This window comes from Furipterus horrens, unplaced genomic scaffold (genome assembly GCF_987537825.1).
Source record: "Furipterus horrens unplaced genomic scaffold, mFurHor1.1.pri manual_scaffold_3, whole genome shotgun sequence".
In the NCBI taxonomy this organism is placed as follows: Eukaryota; Metazoa; Chordata; class Mammalia; order Chiroptera; family Furipteridae; genus Furipterus; species Furipterus horrens.
The window spans coordinates 168728284-168747197 of NW_028327173.1; the positions used below are offsets into that span (position 1 = coordinate 168728284).

The following is an 18914-nucleotide window of genomic DNA, read 5'->3' on the forward strand; positions in this document are numbered from 1 at the left end:
TATGTTGGTCCATGGCCTTGATATTAAGTCTATAAACGACTCCGTGCTCTGTATCTGTCAATGAGGCAATGGGTTTCAGGTTATTTTCTATGGTTTCCAGTACATTTGAAATAATGGTGGTCTGTGGGCTCAAAGAACAGCCCTCATCTCTTACTTCCTGATAGGGAGATGGGCAGGTGCTGCTTGAGGGAGGAAGGAAATCCTTTTCTCTGATCAACAGTGATGCTGCAAGCTGATTAAAGAATATTGTTTGTATAACTAGACGAGGATCAAAATGCCTTCAGTTCTCCAAGTCAGAAAAGATGAGACCTTGAAGACTAAAATGGCAAACATAACAAGAGTCTTATTGTTTCAATGAAAGATATCAAAGATCCAAGCCTTTTCTCTCCTGGGCAGAAGAATGTTTTTAAATACCACTTAAAATGTCAGATTGAATAGAAAAAAAAAAAAGTAAAGAAAACCCTCCTTCTTCTCCCCGCCCAAGCACTGCAATCAGAGAAGGTTCCTTAAACACAGCTCTGACCACATCATGTTTCTACATGAAAGATAGGTAGCAAGTATCAGCAGCCTAACCACTCTCCTGGGTTTGATGATGGCAGCCAGCCATACAATAAAGGACGTCTATGATGATGACATTTTATACTTAAAATTCACATCATCAGAAAATGCCAGGGACTCCTATCACCTATCACAGTGGGGTTTTGAAAAAAGAATTCTAATTGGTGGATATAACATCACTCTTCTTAGGTAGAAACTGAGGGGTAAAACAGAAGAAGATGGTTCTTACTCATAAGACACTCCAGACACCCCATCTCCAAGTTGATCCTGTGTTAGCAAAAGGGGCTGGACTCTGCATTGATTCCTAAGTGAAGTCTGAGCCCAGTGCAGATCACTGCTACTTAAGATGAACAGAATGTGGGTTTTTATTGGTGGACTTTTCTCCCCCTTAGCTTGAACTAACCAAGGCGGCATTACCTATCATTCATTTACTTTTGCTATAGCATCTGGATTACTAGCTTAGTTCTAGCATTTCTTTTTAAGAACATCATTTATGATGTTCTTAGATACTTGATAAGTTATTATGGTTGCGCTATGGTCTGAATCTTTGTGTTTCCCCGAAATTCATATGTTGAAATCTTAAACCTCACAAAGGTGATGGTATTAGTAGGTGGGGTCTTTGGGAGATGCTTAAGACATGAGGGTGGAACCCTCACGAACAGGATTAGTGCCTAGAAAAAAGCTCCAAAGAGATCCAGAGCCCCTTCTCCCATATAAAGATACAATAAGAAGTCTGCAACCTAAAAGCAGGCCCTCATCCAATCATGCTGTCACCCTGACCTCAGACTTTCAGACTCCAGAACTGTGAGAAATAAATTTCTGTTTTTATAAGCTACCCAGACTGTGGTATTTTGTTAAAGCAGCCTGAACAGGCTAAGAGAGGTAGGCAGAATTCTGAGATGGCTCCCAAGATTCCTGTGCCCTGGTATACACATATCTTCTTCAGGTTGAACACTAATCTTGATTCTGCTGTGAAGGAATTTTGCAGATGCAATTAAGTTCCCAAATCAGTTGACCTTGAAACAGAAGATTATCCTCAGTGGTCCTGACCTAATCAGGGGAGCCATTAAAGGGACTGGATTCTTCTGATAAAAGTATGAGAAGGAATATGGAGGGGGGTCACAGGACAAGGGACTGCAGGTGGTCTCTAGGAGACTAGAGTTGCCCCTGCCTAACAGCCAGCAAGAGAACAGGGGCCTCAGTCCTTCAGTTGCAAGGAACTGAATTCTGCCAACAACCCCGTGAGCTTGAAAAGAGACCCCAAGTTCCAGAAAGGAACCAGCCAAGCCAACACCTTGATTTCAGACTTCTAAGACCCTGAGTAGAAAATGTAATTTGGCCACACCCAGACTTCTGACCTGCAGAAACTGAGTTAATAAATGAGTGTGTTTTAAGCTGCTAAGTTTGTAATAATTTGTTATGCAGCAATCAAAATCTATTACAAGCAGATATAATGTACTTAATCTGGCCTAAATTGTAAAGAAAGTTAAGTGTAATTTTAACTTTTAGACCTCATTCTCCTACTTTTAGAACCAGATACAAAAATATAGTTTAATGTGCCTTTTATTCACTAAATAAAAGTTAAATTGCAAAGTTTAATACTTTGTTTATATTAATCCAAAACCTGAAAGTAAAGCTATCTGCCTCCAATGCCCCGGCTCGGTTGGAAACTCCCTGTCCAGCAGAGGCTTCAGGATCACAGCTGAGAAAACATTTATCCAGGATACTGTATTTTGTCTGGAGGAACGGGAGGCGGCAAATCTCTCTAGGGTAGAAGTATGCTGCTTGTGAGGAGGGCTCCCAAGGGTGTCGTCCACCCCTTGGTCATCCCTGCCTCTCTTACGTGCCTTGGTTTCTCTCCCAGTTGTCTAAAACAACTGGAAGGGCTTGGAGTGCTGAATGACCAATTCTTATTTTGCACCTCCCTAGACGAGCCAAGAATTATATTACCATGAATGGAGTTCCCTATGAGGCCCCTGCACGTCTCAGGGATTGACCCCAGACACCTCTGCTAGGTCCCAACTCACACAGGGACACCCGAGAAATCGGGCCTGAGGGAGGAAGTGCCTCTTATCTTCAGAGCTTGGTCATTGCCAGAGCCCTCATCGAAATTCTATTCCTGGCTTAAAGCTTCTCTTGCTCTTACAAAATCCTATTGGGGGGAGACACCACAGGAGTTGGGCGGTGAATGCTTGTGACTGTGTTCCTGATGTTGTACCGACTTTGACTTGGGCTGGCAGGAGCCTAATGCTCTAACCCGGTCCATGAACCAGCTTAATCCCTTCATGGGAGACTTTCAGTGGCAAGCGCCCTATCAGCTTTTTAAGTGTTTGACCCCTGCCCGCAAAATTGTGGTGATTTACTGAACAAGAGAAGCCAAAATGGTTCTTTAGTGGGCAAGAGGAGACAAATGCAAAACCAAAACCCCCATCAAGGAGCGCAGCTGAAAGAAGAAAGATCCTCCCTACCCTATCTTAACCACACCAGGAGCCTTTACCAGAAAAAGCCTGGGGGGCTGCTATCCCTTACCATGGGCTGAGGAGCGCCAAAATTCCCATCCATTTCAGTGCGGTTGTCCATGATCATGGGTCATAGCCCTGTAACTGGTTCGGGCGTTAATTCTCTTGAGTGCCCTGTGTTCGGGCACCAGATAAGGCTGTCTGCCTCCAATGCCCCAGCTCGTTTGGAAACTCCCTGTCCAGCAGAGGCTTCAGAATTACGGCTGAGAGAACAAATTTATCCAGGACACTGTATTGTGTCTGGAGGGATGAGAAGTGCGCCGAACTTCCATCTCCTGTGCCTTTTATTGAGGAAGAGATTCAGGAGATACAAGGTCAAGACTTATGAATCATCAATAAGCTTTCAGATGCTTGGGTTACAGCTGACAATTACTGATTACAGTTATCAATATAGAGAACACAGTGACCAGTCTGTGTCAGGGTCTGCTAAACATTCCGACACCATGGTGACACCAGGTGCAAGGCTTCATACATTTTTAGCTACAGATTGTTTATAGTTAATACGAGATAAGAAAAGGAGAGCAAGCTCTAAAGCATAATATGCATTCTTTAAATCCAATTCCCATGGAAACCGTCTAAGTCGCCTTCGGTCCTGTGTGCCTTTTAGCCTTCTGGTTTTTCATTGACTCTTAAATGGAACTGGGGGAGGCCTGGTTCATGGCTTGGGCTACAATTTCTGAAACCACAAGGAATGGTCCCCTACATGGAAGGTTTCTTAGAAGTTAGGATCATTGCTAATTACTCCTTATTCTTCATTCTATTTTTTCGCAACTTTTCTAGTGTAATTATAAGATTTCAGAATTCATAGGCTATCTTTATAAGACATAAAATGTAATTCACTTTCCCAAATTCAAACATATGCAGTAATAATATATTAAAATGAACAGAAAAATTCCTTGTAACACATTCATTCAATACAATAACTATATACTATGACTGGTATTTCACTGGCAACAATAACCCTACAAGATGAATGAAAACTTAATTTCATCAAATAATATCAATATGAAAAAATTAAATGACAAATAGTAATGTTTCTGTTTTTTATTTCTAAGTGGCTGTTCATATAACTGAATTTTCTTCTAGTCTGATTCAAGATTTAGAAGATTTTATTTTCCTTTTCTGTATTAATCAATAAAGCTTAGTTTCTAATTAATTTTGGAGCATCTGAAACTTGGAGCACCTGGATAAATGTATTGCCTAATACTAAGGTTTTTTGTTTGTTTCTTCATTTGTCTCAAATAATTGGATGTGTTTTAATGGCAGTATGTGAAAGACCAAGTTTCATCTAGTCAGATACCCACACAGAAAGGACTTCCGCTAAAGCCCTCTCCCACTCCACCAAAAAAAAAAAAAAAAAAAAAAAAAAAGTGTATCTATCGATGAACAGCGCCCCTTAGTGGGAGAAGAACAAAATTATTGGTAGGTTAACAGCACAGTAAAAATCTTGTTGAGATAAATTGATAAGTACAAAATAATTTTCTCTTTAAAAAAATTAGAAAGAGTTAAGCAGAACATTTTAGAGTAATCATTGCAAAGTGGATTATGGGAATTCGCAAGGTTTTTAGAAAGCCAAAAGGGAGCCATTATATCTGCTGGGAAAAATGAAAATCTAGGATTAACAGCCTTTAACAGATATGAAATTAAATTATCCCTAATACAAGTAGCAGAGTAATCTCAACAGCCGTTTGTCCTCCCATGACTCTCCCACTGAGATGATGCACAACTAAAAGTAAGCTGATTCTTCAGATAAATGGGAAATTTTAGACACTTACATGACCCTTTAGAATCACTGATTAATACAGCCAGTAGCATCTGTCCTGCTAGCTGTATTTTATAGTTAAAATCACTAAGGCTCAAGGAAGTTAGGAAAGTAGTAGGGTCAATATATGAATGGCATTGTTTCCAGTTCTGAGCCCTAAAATTACGGGGTTTATCCATGATCCACTATATAGAATATACCCCATTCTGTAACTCACCGTTTACTAGCTGAAAGGTGTAATGGCTGGGCTCTACAGCCAAACTGCTTGGGGTCGAAGTCTAAATTTGCCATATATTCAGTATGTGGCCTGTGTCCCAATCAACCTGTACTTCAGTCTTCCCTCCTGTAAAATGTATTTGGTAACACTACTGCAGTCAAGGCATTGGTTTGAGGATCAAATGAAAAACAAAAGTGCTTAGAGCAGTTCCTGGCACCTGGTGAAGCTTGAGAAATGCTAGGTGTAATTAGCTGATACTGCATAGATTGACAAGCTCTTCAAAAAGTTGCAAATGTGGGGGTTATATTTAAAGCTGTCTAGAATGCATACTATCAACAATGGTAGATTACTTGGAGGAAGTACTTTTGATGCAAGCAGAACTTCAATGTTTTTACTTGGCATATTTCAGTATTGTTGGAATGTGTTGTAACAAGCATGTTGTACCATTGTAATTTTAAATAGATAAATCAAGACAGACTGTTTCAAAGCCTGCTTCAGTAGTAATCCACTCTAGTCCTTAGAGCTCAACTTCCAGAATTTCTTTAATACATTTAACCTCCTTGTCCTCTTAGCCCTTTGTAAAGATGTCCCACCCTCTCTAGGCTAACCTTTTGATGAAACCTTTTGATTATAATCCAGTGGTTGCTGATGTCTGCACTTCCAGAGAGCATCTGCAAAAGGCATGCAAATGCTAGACTCCTGCAGTGTAAGCACACTGGTGCTCAGCCTGAAGAGGACTGCAGTCATGCACCAGGGAAGCCGAACCACCATTGAGATTTCCATCAGCAACAGAGTGCTGAAAGCTGTCACAGCATTCTGCTAGCTGGGCAGCAGGCTGTCTATCTGCACTTGGATTGACAGGAAAGGGAAAAATTATCGTATCGGCAGCCGTCCATCTCGAGAGACGATGGTGTAGCTTCTTAAGAGTCTATCTGCACCGCCGAGAATGGCTGTGCAGTCCGACTCGGGAGTGACACGGTATCTGTCTCCTCCCGTGTTGAATCGACATCTTGCGATGACGCTGGAGTGTCCTCTCCAGTGAAGCTGAAGCTACAGAGCCTGGGCAGGGTGATATGGAGGGTCTGCTGTTGCCCATGCAGCAGACCCCCACTCTCTTCGCAGCTGAAGGGTCCAAGGGAAAGACGGAGTCCATACAGCTTGGCTTCAGGTGCGCCGCAGGAGTTGCCGGTGTTGACTACAACGTCAAACCGCCTTAGGGACTCCGGCTCCGGATTTTCTGTCGGGGTTTACTCCCTTAGCCTTTCCCCTGAAGAGGTATGCCGCAAGGCAGCGGAGGTTTTTTGGAGTCAGAGTTTTCCTTCTCTGATGTGCCCTGACTGGAAGATCGAACCAGCGACACTTAGCTCGCAGGCCGACGCTCAATCCACTGAGCCAAACCAGCCAGGTGTAAAAGGGAAAAATTAAAGAGGAGCAAACCACCAAGCATCCTTTCGAGTGTGTTGCTGCCGTGGCACCATCGGCCAGACCAAACCAGAACACTGAAGACCACTGCTGTCCTCCCACCTCCCAGAGGGCTGCACAATTTAGAACTGCTTATAAAATCCTTGAGCGGCTTCTTCAGGACATATACTGTCTACTGAGGGTTTTTGTTTTTTAACAAATAGGCAACTCTTAGACCTTTAATCTCCTTTGCAAAGTGGGTGTGTGTTAGCTCGGGTAATGCTAGCTGCTATAACAAAAGTTTATTTCTCCCATACAATAATCTTCTGTGGATGCTCCTGGGTGGGAGAGGCAGGGTTCTGCTCTGCACAGTCCTTCTGGGATCCGTGTTGACGGTGGTTTGCTGTCTTCAACACTGGCTTCCAAGATCCTGTAAGCTTTTGGCATCTAGCTAGTAAAACAGGAAAGAGGAGCTTTCATGGGAGGTTTTTATGGGCCAGTCCTGAAAATGGTGCCATTACATTCTGTGGCCACACCTAGCTATTGTACATGCAAGGGAGGCTGGGAAATGGATTTATGAATAGAGAGCTAGTCTGTCAAAAAAAACCCCAAACCCACACCTATTTACCTTGAAGGATTGTGATAAGGATTAAACATGATATGGTGATTTATGCCCTGGCTGGTTTAGCTCAGTGGATTGAGCGTCGGCCTGCGAGCTAAGTGTCGCTGGTTCGATCTTCCAGTCAGGGTACATCAGAGAAGGAAAACTCTGACTCCAAAAAACCTCCGCTGCCTTGCGGCATACCTCTTCTGGGGAAAGGCTAAGGGAGTAAACCCCGACAGAAAATCCGGAGCCGGAGTCCCTAAGGCGGTTTGACGTTGTAGTCAACACCGGCAACTCCTGCGGCGCACCTGAAGCCAAGCTGTATCGACTCCGTCTTTCCCTTGGACCCTTCAGCTGCAAAGAGAGGGGGGGTCTGCTGCATGGGCAACAGCAGACCCTCCATATCACCCTGCCCAGGCTCTGTAGCTTCAGCTCCACTGGAGAGGACACTCCAGCGTCATCGCAAGATGTCGATTCAACACGGGAGGAGACAGATGCCGTGTCACTCCCGAGTCGGACTGCACAGCCATTCTCGGCGGTGCAGATAGACACTTAAGAAGCTACACCATCGTCTCTCGAGACGGACGGCTGCCGACGACGACGACGGTGATTTATGCTTGGATCATTGGCTATTGGGGAGGGAGGTGTGGATGTAAAAAGAGGTGAGCAGTAAAATACCCAAGTAGAGACTCGATAGTGGACTCTGTTAGGTTAGTCACAGGCACAGACAGACTTAAGATGATGGCAGAGCAGACTGAGACTGACTCAGGTAGTCACTAATGCTGTTCACCAAAGGGTTTCAGTGCTTTGCCTGTGGGTGTGTGGTCAGGTGACTAGTTCCAGCCAACAGGCAGAAGTGATATACATCACTTCCAGGCTGAGCTTTTAGTTGTTGGGGTAAGTTTGTCTAGAGGGCTCGCTTCCTTCTGCCAATGAACAGCAAATAGTATTTCAGAGAGGACTGGCTCCATCAGTCTAGGTTCTGGCAAAGCACAACACAGAGTGGAGCCTCTAGTTACCCACGCAACATGTTGTTTTAAGTCACTGGGATTTTGAAGTTGTATGTTACTGCAGCATAACCTAGTGTATTCTGACTGACACAGAGACCTTTTTTTCAGGCAAGAGGCATCAGAGTCTATAAACAAACAAACCAACAAAAAGGCATTTTTGCCCTGGCCAGGTAGCTCTGTCCCAATAAGCATCATCACAATATGCCAAGGTTAAGGGTTTAATCCCCAATTAGGGCATATACAAGAATCAACCACTGAATTCATAACTAAGTGGAACAACAAATCAATGTTTCCTTCTGTCTCTCTCAAATAAATAAATAAATAAAGCATTCTATTTTAGGTCATCAGTTCTTAGAACTAAGAGATCATGCTTTTAAGAGCATAATTTATATATCATTGCCCCGGTACAAGCAAAAAAAAAAGTGCTTGATGGGCCTTGGATTATTTTAAATACTGATAAAAATCAACTTTCAGTACAGCGCCAGATACACTCTCTTCCTCAAAAGATCATTAGCTACAGTTTAGGGAATTGAAATGCCAAAGTGATGTTAAGAACATAATATCAGAGGTAAGAGAAAAATGAAGATGGGAGGGCTTTGGAGAGAATTGAGGGCAGCTGTCAGAAGCATTTTTATGTTAGGGGATAAACTTGGCTGCTTGCCTGTCCTCTGGGGTCTCTAGAACTGACTTCCTGGATTAGGAAGGGCCTCCTGCATTGTTGGTTGCTTTATGGGGCCTCCTAGCACTCTGGCCTGGGACTGGGCCTGTAACGTTTTCCTGACTTGTAAAATTCCGTCTTGGATCTCACTCACATGATCCCACACTGCAGATTACTTGATATAAAAATACTAGTGAGGAACTATGACTCTTTTTAATATGTTTCCCTAGAGTAAAAGTAAGCGATGCAACCAGGACACCCTAGTTCTGCTCACTTCAGCATAATAGGAAGCTTTGATGCTCCCAGCCAGCTGGTTGAGCTGCCTGAACTAGAGCTCGACAAGCAGAATATAAACTCCTTAGATACAAGAGCTATACTTTATTCATCTGTGAATAGCACAGTAATTAGTTAAGAGCCTGCTTTGGATTCAGCCAGATTCTGGCTCGAATATTGATTCCACCACTTAATAACTGGGTAACTTTGGCCCTAATCCTGTTTCATCGCAGGTAAAGTGGGGATAATAATGCCCAGCTCCACTGACTTGTGGAAATTAAATGTGACACTTGTATGGAAAGCTTCCGGTGTGGTTCCAAAGTCTTTGTTGAGAGCTTGAAAGAACAGTGGCTTCTATCCAACCAGGGGTAAGTGATCTCAGGAGAGACTGTATGGATCTCCATTAAGTTTAAAGAAAAATTCCTTTGCCAGAGGCTGCAAATGCAATAAAGCTGGGGTTAAATAGACATGTCTACACCTCAAGAGATGGGATTGATTTTCATTTCCTCTGCATTGTTTGAATTTTTATATGGATTAAATATGAAATTAAAAATAAATACAATTTTTTGAAGGGAAAAAATGTTGGGCTGGCAGGGCTGCTGGCTTATTTGCTGACTCTTCTAGCTTTTTCAGCGATAACAACAGCAACAAACACAAAACACTAATAATTACCCATAGGGACCTAGGGGCAGAAACAAAGTATAACAATCGTTTTTAGTTGCACCAAATCTTTCCTCTGAAGACTTTAAGCTAGCTTCCATATATTATCTCACAGAAGTCTTTTGCCTGCCCCCCTCCATCGCCCTGCACCCAGGAAATTGTGGGGAGAAACTGAGGCGGGTCGGGGAAGCCGGCCGGGCGAGTGCACACCTCCCCTGGGCCGCCTCCAGCCCTCAACCCTGGGGCAAGAGCTGTTCAAGCGGCTGCCAGGAGAGCCGGGCCAGCCGGGAACGCAGCGCGGACTAGGCCGGCCCGGCCCGGGGGGCGGGCCCGAAGCCCCGGCCTCGCCTCCGCCCGTGCCCGGCCGCGCCCACCGCTTCCCGGCAGTTTGCTTGGGGCAAACTCGCGGGCCCCGCAGCTCTGTCCGGCCGAGCGCCGTCACCATGCTGCAGAAGCTGGAGAAGGTGCTGCTTCTGAGGACCTTCCAGGGCCGGACGCTGCGCATCGTGCGGGAGCATTACCTGCGGCCCAGCGTGCCCTGCAACAGCCCGCTGTGCCCGCAGCCCGCCACCTGCCGCAACGGTCAGGGCCCGGGCGGGAACGTGGAGAGCTGAGGCCAGGAGCGAGGGAAGCCCAGACCGGGGAGGGACGAGGGCAGCCAGAGCGGAAATGAGGGGAGCCCAGGCCGGGAGGGAGCGAGGACAGGGAGGAGGGAGCCGTGCGTCCTGTGAGGCGGAAGGGTACGACCGGAGGCGGAGCGCGAGGCCGGGGACGCACTAAGTCCCAGGCTCTCCCGGCCTCCCACGGGCCCCTGGCTTCACCTCCGTCCCGGCAATGAGAGGCGGCGGCCGCAGAGACGACCGTGGTCCTCTGCTTCTGGGGCTTTCCGCATAGGACACCCCGACCGCTGCGCCCCATGAAATGGAAGGGCCCAGAAACAGTTGCCTCCACAGCCCAGAAGCCCGGTGATTTGGGCTTTCCGAGGGGCCTGGTAGCAGGTACCTGCCCCTTCCTGCCCCCCGGGGTCGCATGTGGTGGAATGGTGGAAGGCCTAAGCTGTCTGTGACTGGCAGGACGCGAACCAATGGTGTGAGCCGGGAGACTCTGCTCCCTACAAAATCTGACCTGCCAGCACCGATGCCTGGGGCCCAGTGGAGAGCCCTTTTCACTTCAGGGTTTGTGAGTTATCTGGACCCTCACTGTACAAGAAGATCATAGGGGAAGTTGGATTTGGACTGCTGTGCACTAGACCTTCCCGCACTTGGTTTCTAGGCTGCAAGGGTGGTCCACTGAACGCAGAAGGTTACTGGTTCTCTTACCAATGGTGGGAGATGAGGGTGCTGGGCTTTTTCAGCGAATACAGCATTTGGAATCCTCAGCTTGGTTAAGAATTGATGGTTAAGGTGAACATTTCAGATGCTGCTTGGCTAACCATCTCCCTTACTGTAGTCTGGTTTGCACCACCCTGGCTTACACTGAGCATCTTTTCTCGCTCTTGGAGACTTCTGCGCATGCTCACAAACTTGAATGAGCACTTACTTGGATTGCTGAACAGAAACAAGTGGCTAACATGTATATTTTCAGAGTGCCTCATTTGAATGTGAGCTTCTCATGAGATAACACAGATATTCAGCTTGTGCTGAATAAGTGCTTATTTTTAAAAATCAGTCATCTCCTGCTCCACTGGCAACGCCATAAACCACATTGAGAGTTTATTTATCACAGCTTCAGAAAAATGAAGGTGCTGAATATACCTGAACTTTGGGCCTCTGCCAAAGTACATTTGTCTTGTTGTTTAGAAACTGCACGGCATAGTAAAGGTTGGAGGGCACCATGACATTGCAATAACAATAAACCAGGTTTGCAAGTGTTATCTAACCTCTTATATTTTGAATTTTGCTTCAGATGGGAAACTTTTATCTGGTGATGTGACTCATTACATGATCCCAGACTGGAAAGTTGTTCAAGATTACCTGGAGATCCTTGAGTTTCCTGAATTGAAGGGAATTATTTTCATGCAAACAGCTTGTCAAGCTGTCCAACATCAAAGAGGCCGGAGGTATTGGTTTTCCATTATTTATAACATTATTTTATATATCTGCTTCAACATCTGTCCAAAAGATCTGACTGTAGATCACTAAGCTGTAGTGTCCCCAGAATGTGGGTATTTAGGATTCTTGGTTTTTGGTTTGCATTTTATAACAGTTATTGCTTATTTCTTATTGATAATGCATATTATTTAATCTTATTTATAGATACATTGTTTCAGAAGCTTACTTTTTGTTCCCTTGAGAAAAAAGTACTTTATTTTTAAATTTTAGACTCCTTTATTGTGGATACAAATTGTATTTGTAGTGATTTATTCAATGAAACCAGAAATAATTTGTTTAAGGTTACTAGTATAACTACCAACCATAGGAATTGTAATTGCTAACCAAAGGATTTTTGATTGAAATCAGTCTAAAATGCTTGCCTTGTACCTTTTAAACAAATACTAAAAAAATTGGTTTTGTTTCATTTAACATTGAGAAAAGATTTATGATTTGAACTTGTAGACTCATGCTGTATGGAAACAGCATACAGTATTACAGTTTATATGTACAAATTCTTAACACTCCAAGTCATTTAAAAAGCAGAAACTGTGTGTTTATTCTTTTTAAAATGTAGTTTCTTCAGACCTTGGTAGTAAAAGATGAAGTGTGTTTATTTGTATATGAAAATGATAAGTTGTCCTTATTATATGCTCAGTTCAAAAAAATATGCATTAACTAGATTGTGTGCAGGTTTTTCAGATAGAATATTTTAAAATGAGCTTGAAGTTGATTTTGTTCAGACAGAAAGATATAGATGTTTATACACATTCAGGTTTAAATGCTGCTCCAGGTGTCGTATTTCAATTTCTGCTACTAAAATCAATTTGTTGTTATCATTCAGATTGCTAACACACTGCAAAGCCTTTTCAACTTCTGTTTTCTAAAATATCTTTAATATTAAGAATTGTTTTAAAAACCAATTGCTAAGACATTCAAAAACAAAGAATTGGGATTTAAATGTCTTTTCTCCTGAACATTTCGAAAATAGTTAACTTGATGAAAAACTATTGGTTTTCCATTGTTTTACCATGTCTCTGAATATACTAAATATGAAAACAAAAGATGAGGAATTATGAAATAGGCCCATGTGATAACACCGTAGCTTTTCCATTTGGTAAGCACTTTTTGAGCCCATAGTTTCAGGCCTTCTTAAGTAGTACAAAGCCTTAGTCCCTTTCTCAACAGACCTGTTGTCTTGTTGGGGTTAGATGCAAGAATGAAGAAGATAATTATAAAACACCTTAGACACATACGAGATAATTTAACGTGGACTATGCGAAGTGCAGAAGTACATATGGGGTATGGGGATTAGGGCACAAAGTCCTCTGAAGGAAATAGATTTGAGGTCTTAAATAAAGGAAGGATAATGAACATGATTGATGAAGAAGAGAGTCAGGAATCAGTAAGTTTGGGAATTGGTTCTTTGTTTATCTGTTAAGAGACCAGCTGGTGTATTGAGGTTGAAACAGCTAAATGACCAAAGTGACCTAAGCCCTAGAAAGTGCCCTGTTGAAAGCTAACTTTGGAATTCATGATAGATGTTGAATATATAACATCGAGGAGTTTGCTTTAGTAATTTGGCATTCATAAGTGTTAAGTGTAAGTCATTTTGTAACCGAATCCCTGGGCTGCTTTGATTGAAACAGAACCCATGGGCTGTTTAGTTAGGGGTTCGATTGCCCGCCGCCAGAATTATAACTCTGAATACCAGAGTTTGGTGAAAAGAAAAAGAATTGTTTATTTATATGAAGTCTTGCCTCCCCCTCCCAGACCTGGCCAGTCTTAGGGAAGTCAGAAACACCGTTTCCCTACTTCCTAGGCACAGTTCAGCTTTACCAGTAGCTGCCAGTCACTCAGTTCTGATTGGGGCGGTCCTTTCTGTGCTGTGGTGCCCTCCAGCTCTCAATGCAGCAACGCCTGGATTCTCAGCCTCCTTGTAAAATGCCTTCTTCCTGCAAACCGCATGGATCTCCTCTCCTTCTCAAAGCAGCCTGGCAAGAGCCTCTTCTTAGAGCAGCCTGGAGATCCCTTCTCTAAGCCAGATGGAGGGAGCCCACAAGAGCCAGAGAGTGAGGGCGTGAGGGCCACGGAGAGCCTGAGAAAGAGAGCCTCCTAGAGCCGGAGCCAGCTCAAAATGTCCGCAGCTGCTTCTCTCTTCCTCCCTGCCTCCTCTCTCCCCCTGCGTCCTCTCACGCAGTGGGTGTTGCAAACAGTCCTCACCATTTACAGAACCCTACGTAGGCTCTGTCTGCTTCTTCCGTACCAGCCCACAGTCCAAGATCCCTACCATCTTCCTGAGTCTTGGAAGTAAAGCGGATCTTTGCAACAATGTATCCAGCCACTAGCTCCAGGCATGCAAGGGCATCCTGAAAGCTGCTTCCAGCTCCCTATCTCCCAGCCGCAAACTCTGGGGTTTGTTTTTGGACTCCCTGTTTCTGTAACAATTTGACTTTTTATATTTAACCAGAAGTTGTCTAGCAGAAGCTCTGTGGTGTTTTGCTTCATTTGATGTTAGGAAACATTTTGTTTTGTTTTTCATTTCTTCCTTGGAGATTTTTGAGATGCTAGTAAATAATTCATTCTGTTTGATATGCTTTTAGAAACATGATTGCTTAGGAAAGCTTTGTCAGTTAAAAATACCTGCTCTAGGCTAGTGTCTGGTTTAAGGACGCCTTGCTTTCCCTTTTGACCTCCTTTCTGAATTCCTTCTGTATACATTCAGAGTCTCAATAGTTCATGCCTCAGCTTCTCAATATATAAGATAGGGATCATAGAGTATTATAGTGGTAGAGGATTTAAGAGGCCAAGGTGATCTAACTCCCTGTTCAGTACATCAGTGTTACTCAATATGAGTAATGTCACTGACTTTGTTTCTAATAGAAAAAATTCCTTATAGACACACAGTGTTAATTTAGATCATATTATTGTATTATTTTATTTTTTAAGATTTTATTTATTTATTTTTAGAGAGAGGGGAAGGGAGGGAGAAAGACAGGGAGAGAAACATCAATGTGGGAGAGAGACATCAATCGGTTGCCTCTCGCACGCACTCAAATGGGGTCTTGGTCCGCAACCCAGGCATGTGCCCTGACTGGGAATCGAACCAATGACCTTCTGGTTCTCAGGCCAGTGCCCAGTCCACTGAGCTCCACCAGCCAGGCCATATTTTTGTATTATTAGTTAAATATGTTTGAACATAAATCTACATGTAAGTTCTCCGAAATACTTAATACAACACTAAAATCAAATTGGACATTCAGATTAAATAAACAAAACTATAAAATCAGAAAACTGCTACTGTGACATATGACATTGTTTTACTGAAGTGAAATTGCCAGAATTGGGTTTAGCCAAGGAAGACATAGCTCTAACCTGCTTCTGTATTTAATATGATTTTTGTTTTTTTGTTTTTATTTCAATAATATTAATGTAGAAAATGGCCTTTTCTCATAGATACATTGTATAAAACAGTATGGAAAAGTTAAGGTTTGATTGTTTAGGATAATCATATTCTGCCATCTAAGAATCCTCAAATGTTCATTTAATGAGGGGTCTCTCGATAACTCTGTAAGGCTGTCTTGTTGACCACATTCATTCATCTGTTCAGGTGGTTTTTTGTTTATTGAATTTATTGGATGACATTGGTTACTAAAATTATATAGGTTTCAGGGGTATAATTGTGTGTGTGTGTGTGTGTGTGTGTGAACACTTATCTCCCTCCACCTGCGATACTTTTTCTTTTCTTTGTTTTTCTTTTCTTTTCTTTCCTATCTTCTTTTCTAGGGCTTAAAACCTGTATTATTTTATTTATTTATTTATTATTGAATTTACTGGATTGATATAGTTAATAAAATTATATAGGATTTTTAAAAAAATAATTTATTTGTTTATTTATTTATTTTTAGAGAGAGGAGAAAGGAGAAGGAGAGAAACATCATTGTGTAATTGCCTCTCACTTGCGCCCCCAACTGGGGACCTGATGTGCAACCTAGTTATGTGCCCTGACTGGGAATCGAACCAGCAACACTTGGTTCGCAGGCAAATTATATAGGTTTAAGGTGTACGATTCTATAATACATCATCTGAGTATTGTAGTGTGTGTTCACCACCCCAATTCCACTCTATTTCCATCACCATTTATTCCCGTTTTACCCTCTCCTAACTCCCTCCACCTCTCAGGTGTTTATTTTTTTATTCAACAAGTACTTAGTGAGAGACTGTATGTTCTAGACCCTCTGCTGGCACTGAGGAGACAGTAGCAAACAAAAGCAGACATGGTCTTGAGAGGGAAACAGGCAGTAACCAGGTAATCACACAAACAGATGGAGAACTGCAGCTGTGACAAACGCACTGAAGGACAGGTACCAGGCTCCATGAGAGCGCAAGCTACTCAGGAAGACGGGAAAGGCTTTCCTGAGGGTAATGCCTACACTGAGCTCTAAGGGATTAGTAGGTATAAACCGGAAGAAAGGAGAAAATCTATCCAGATGAGGAAACTGCTGTGCAAGGTCATCGGGAAGGGAGCTGCTCAGGGAGCTGAAAGAAGGCCTTGCATTGGGTGGTAGACCTCCCGGATGTCAGTGAAGGTTCTTAAACAGTGTGGGATGGCATGATCAGATTGCTGTTTTGAAAAGATTACTGAGCCTGTGGAGAAAAGGCATGGAGTAAAAAAAAGACAGGAGGCTATTGCTTTAGTGCAGGTAAGAGATGCTGGTAGCTTAGAGATGGGAAGAAATAGACATTTCCCAAAATTATTTAATAGTAAAATCTATAGAACTTCCCAAGTATGTGGCCAAGAGAATTAAAAACATGTCCACACAAAAACTTGTACAGCTCTATTTATAATAGCCAAAAAATGGAAACAGCCCAAATGTCCATTACCTGATGAATGGTTACACAAAATGTGGTTTATCCATGCAAGGAAATATTATTCAGCCATAAAAAGGGATGAAGTACTGATATATGTTACAACATTGATGAATCCTTGAAAACAGTATGCTAAGTGAAATAAGTCAACCACATAGGGAAATCATATAGTGTATGATTCCATTTATATAAAATGCCCAGAACAGGTAAATCCAAGAGACAGAAAGTAGATTAGTTAGGTTGCCAGGGGCTGGGTATGCTTCTTCTGGGGGTGATGAAATGTTCTGGAATTAGATAGTGGGGATAGTTTTATAACTGTGACTATACTAAAAACCATTGAATTTTATGGTATATGAATTACATCTCAAAGGTGTTACTTTTTAAAAAATCTATAGAACTTAGTATGGATTTAGGTAAGTGAGGTGAAGGAGAAGGGTAACACTAAAGTTTCTGGCTTACATAAGTGGCCAGAGAGAGGGTGCACCAGAGGAGGTCTAAGGGGAGGGGGAAGATAAAGGTCCTGAGTTTGAAGTGTGAGGCTTCCAAGAGGGCAGGCACTGACCCCAAATGGCACTGCAGTTAGAAGGCATTCATTCAGCTCGTCCAAAATGCTTTTTAGAGATGTTTTAAGATATCACCTCATATAAATGGAAACATAACCTTAAAATTCTTGTAGAAAACTCCAGGACCTCTGAAAGTAAGTCTACGAGACCCTACCAAGGTTCTGGGAAAACTGGTTGAGGAAATACAACATTGGATACAGAACTCAGTTCCCCACTGGTTGTAGGATACCCACTTCTAATCCCCAGAGAGTATAGTCAGGAGCGGGAAGGGATGTTGCATCTGTAATATCACCACTGAATAAAAATAGTAAAGAAAAAAAGAAAATCAACTTAAAAAGATAAGTTCAGCCATGGCCGGGTAGCTGAGCTGGTTAAAGCATCGTCCTGATATGCCAAGGTTGTGGGTTCGATCCTTAGGGCACTTACAAGAAGCAACCAATGAGTGCATAAATAAGCGGAGCAACAAATTGATGTTTTCTCTTTCTCCCTTTCTCCCTCCTCCTTCCCTCCCTTTCTCTCGATTCAATAAATTAATTTTTTAAGAATTCAGTATCATTTTTATATTTTTTTCATTACCATTTAGTCCCGTTATACCTTCCTCCTCCCACCCCGCAATCACCACACTGTTGTCCATGTCCATGAGTCCTTTTTCCTTTTTGCTCGATCCCTCCACCCCACCCTCCCTGCCCTTAGCTGAATAAATTAATTATTTTGAAAAAGGAATTTTTTTTAAGCGAGTTCAGCTGTCCCCCTAAGAAATTGTTTTAAATGTTTTGATAATAGGTATATGGAAAACACTTAAGCTACTCCAGGGAAACTAAGGATTTTCTGTAAGACTGTAAGTTGTAAACTTAAGGTAATTTTATTGTACTTAACTCTCTGAAACTATTATTCTATCATTCAGGCTAAACTTGTTCAGGCACTATGGTGTTCTTTGCTGGCTCCATGCAGGATACTCAGTAGCACCATATGCACCACATCCTTGACTAACAAGAAATATGACTGTATTATATGTGTGCATTATTAAATTAGAGCCATAAGCCCATATACGTATAAGAAAACCCAAATGTCATATTCAGAGTGATTCACTGTTTCTTTCCTGCTTTCCCCATTAATATTCTTGTGCCATTTGTTCCTTTTTATTTTTTCTTTCAGATTTTATTTGTTTATTTTTAGAGAAAGGGGAAGGGTGGGAGAGAAACATCAATGTGTGGTTGCCTCTTACACACCCCCAACTGGGGACCTGGCCCGCAACCCAGGCATGTGCCCTGACTGGGAATCAAACCAGTGACCCTTCAGTTTGCAGGCTGGTGCTCAATCCACTGAGCCACACCAGCCAGGGCTGTCTACTTTTCATTTGTCTTTTAGTACTCCAGTGCTGCCTATTCCCAGATGCTTCCCTATCCCTCTCATATTGTCACACCCCAAACTTTTTCTTTCACAGCACTTATCCCACTGAAATGGGTGGCTCTGTTTTGTTTTGTTTTATTTTGTTTTACCAAATAGAATAGCTATTTTTTTTTAATTGTGGTAAAATATATGTATATAATGTAAAATTTACCATTTTAAAGTATACAGTTCAGTGACATTGAGTGCATTCATATTGTTATACATCCAATCTCCAGAACCTATTTCATCTTCCCATACTGAAACTCTACCCACATTAAACACTGACTTTCCATTCCTCCCTTCCCCGTGTCCTGGTAACCACCATTCTACTCTCTGTCTCT

At 42.6% G+C, this 18914-nt stretch overlaps 1 protein-coding gene across 1 annotated transcript in view; it reads left to right on the forward strand.

The window, feature by feature from the left end:
- Window positions 1–9998: 9998 nt before the first annotated feature.
- Window positions 9999–18914, forward strand: part of DIS3L (DIS3 like exosome 3'-5' exoribonuclease) — a 32155-nt gene continuing 23239 nt past the window's right edge. Inside the window, exons 1-2 of the mRNA XM_090270800.1 lie at window positions 9999–10244; window positions 11568–11721. Of these exons, the coding sequence (XP_090126926.1) occupies window positions 10106–10244; window positions 11568–11721 (293 nt within the window). The 5' untranslated portion in view covers window positions 9999–10105. The remainder of the gene's footprint in view (window positions 10245–11567; window positions 11722–18914) is intronic.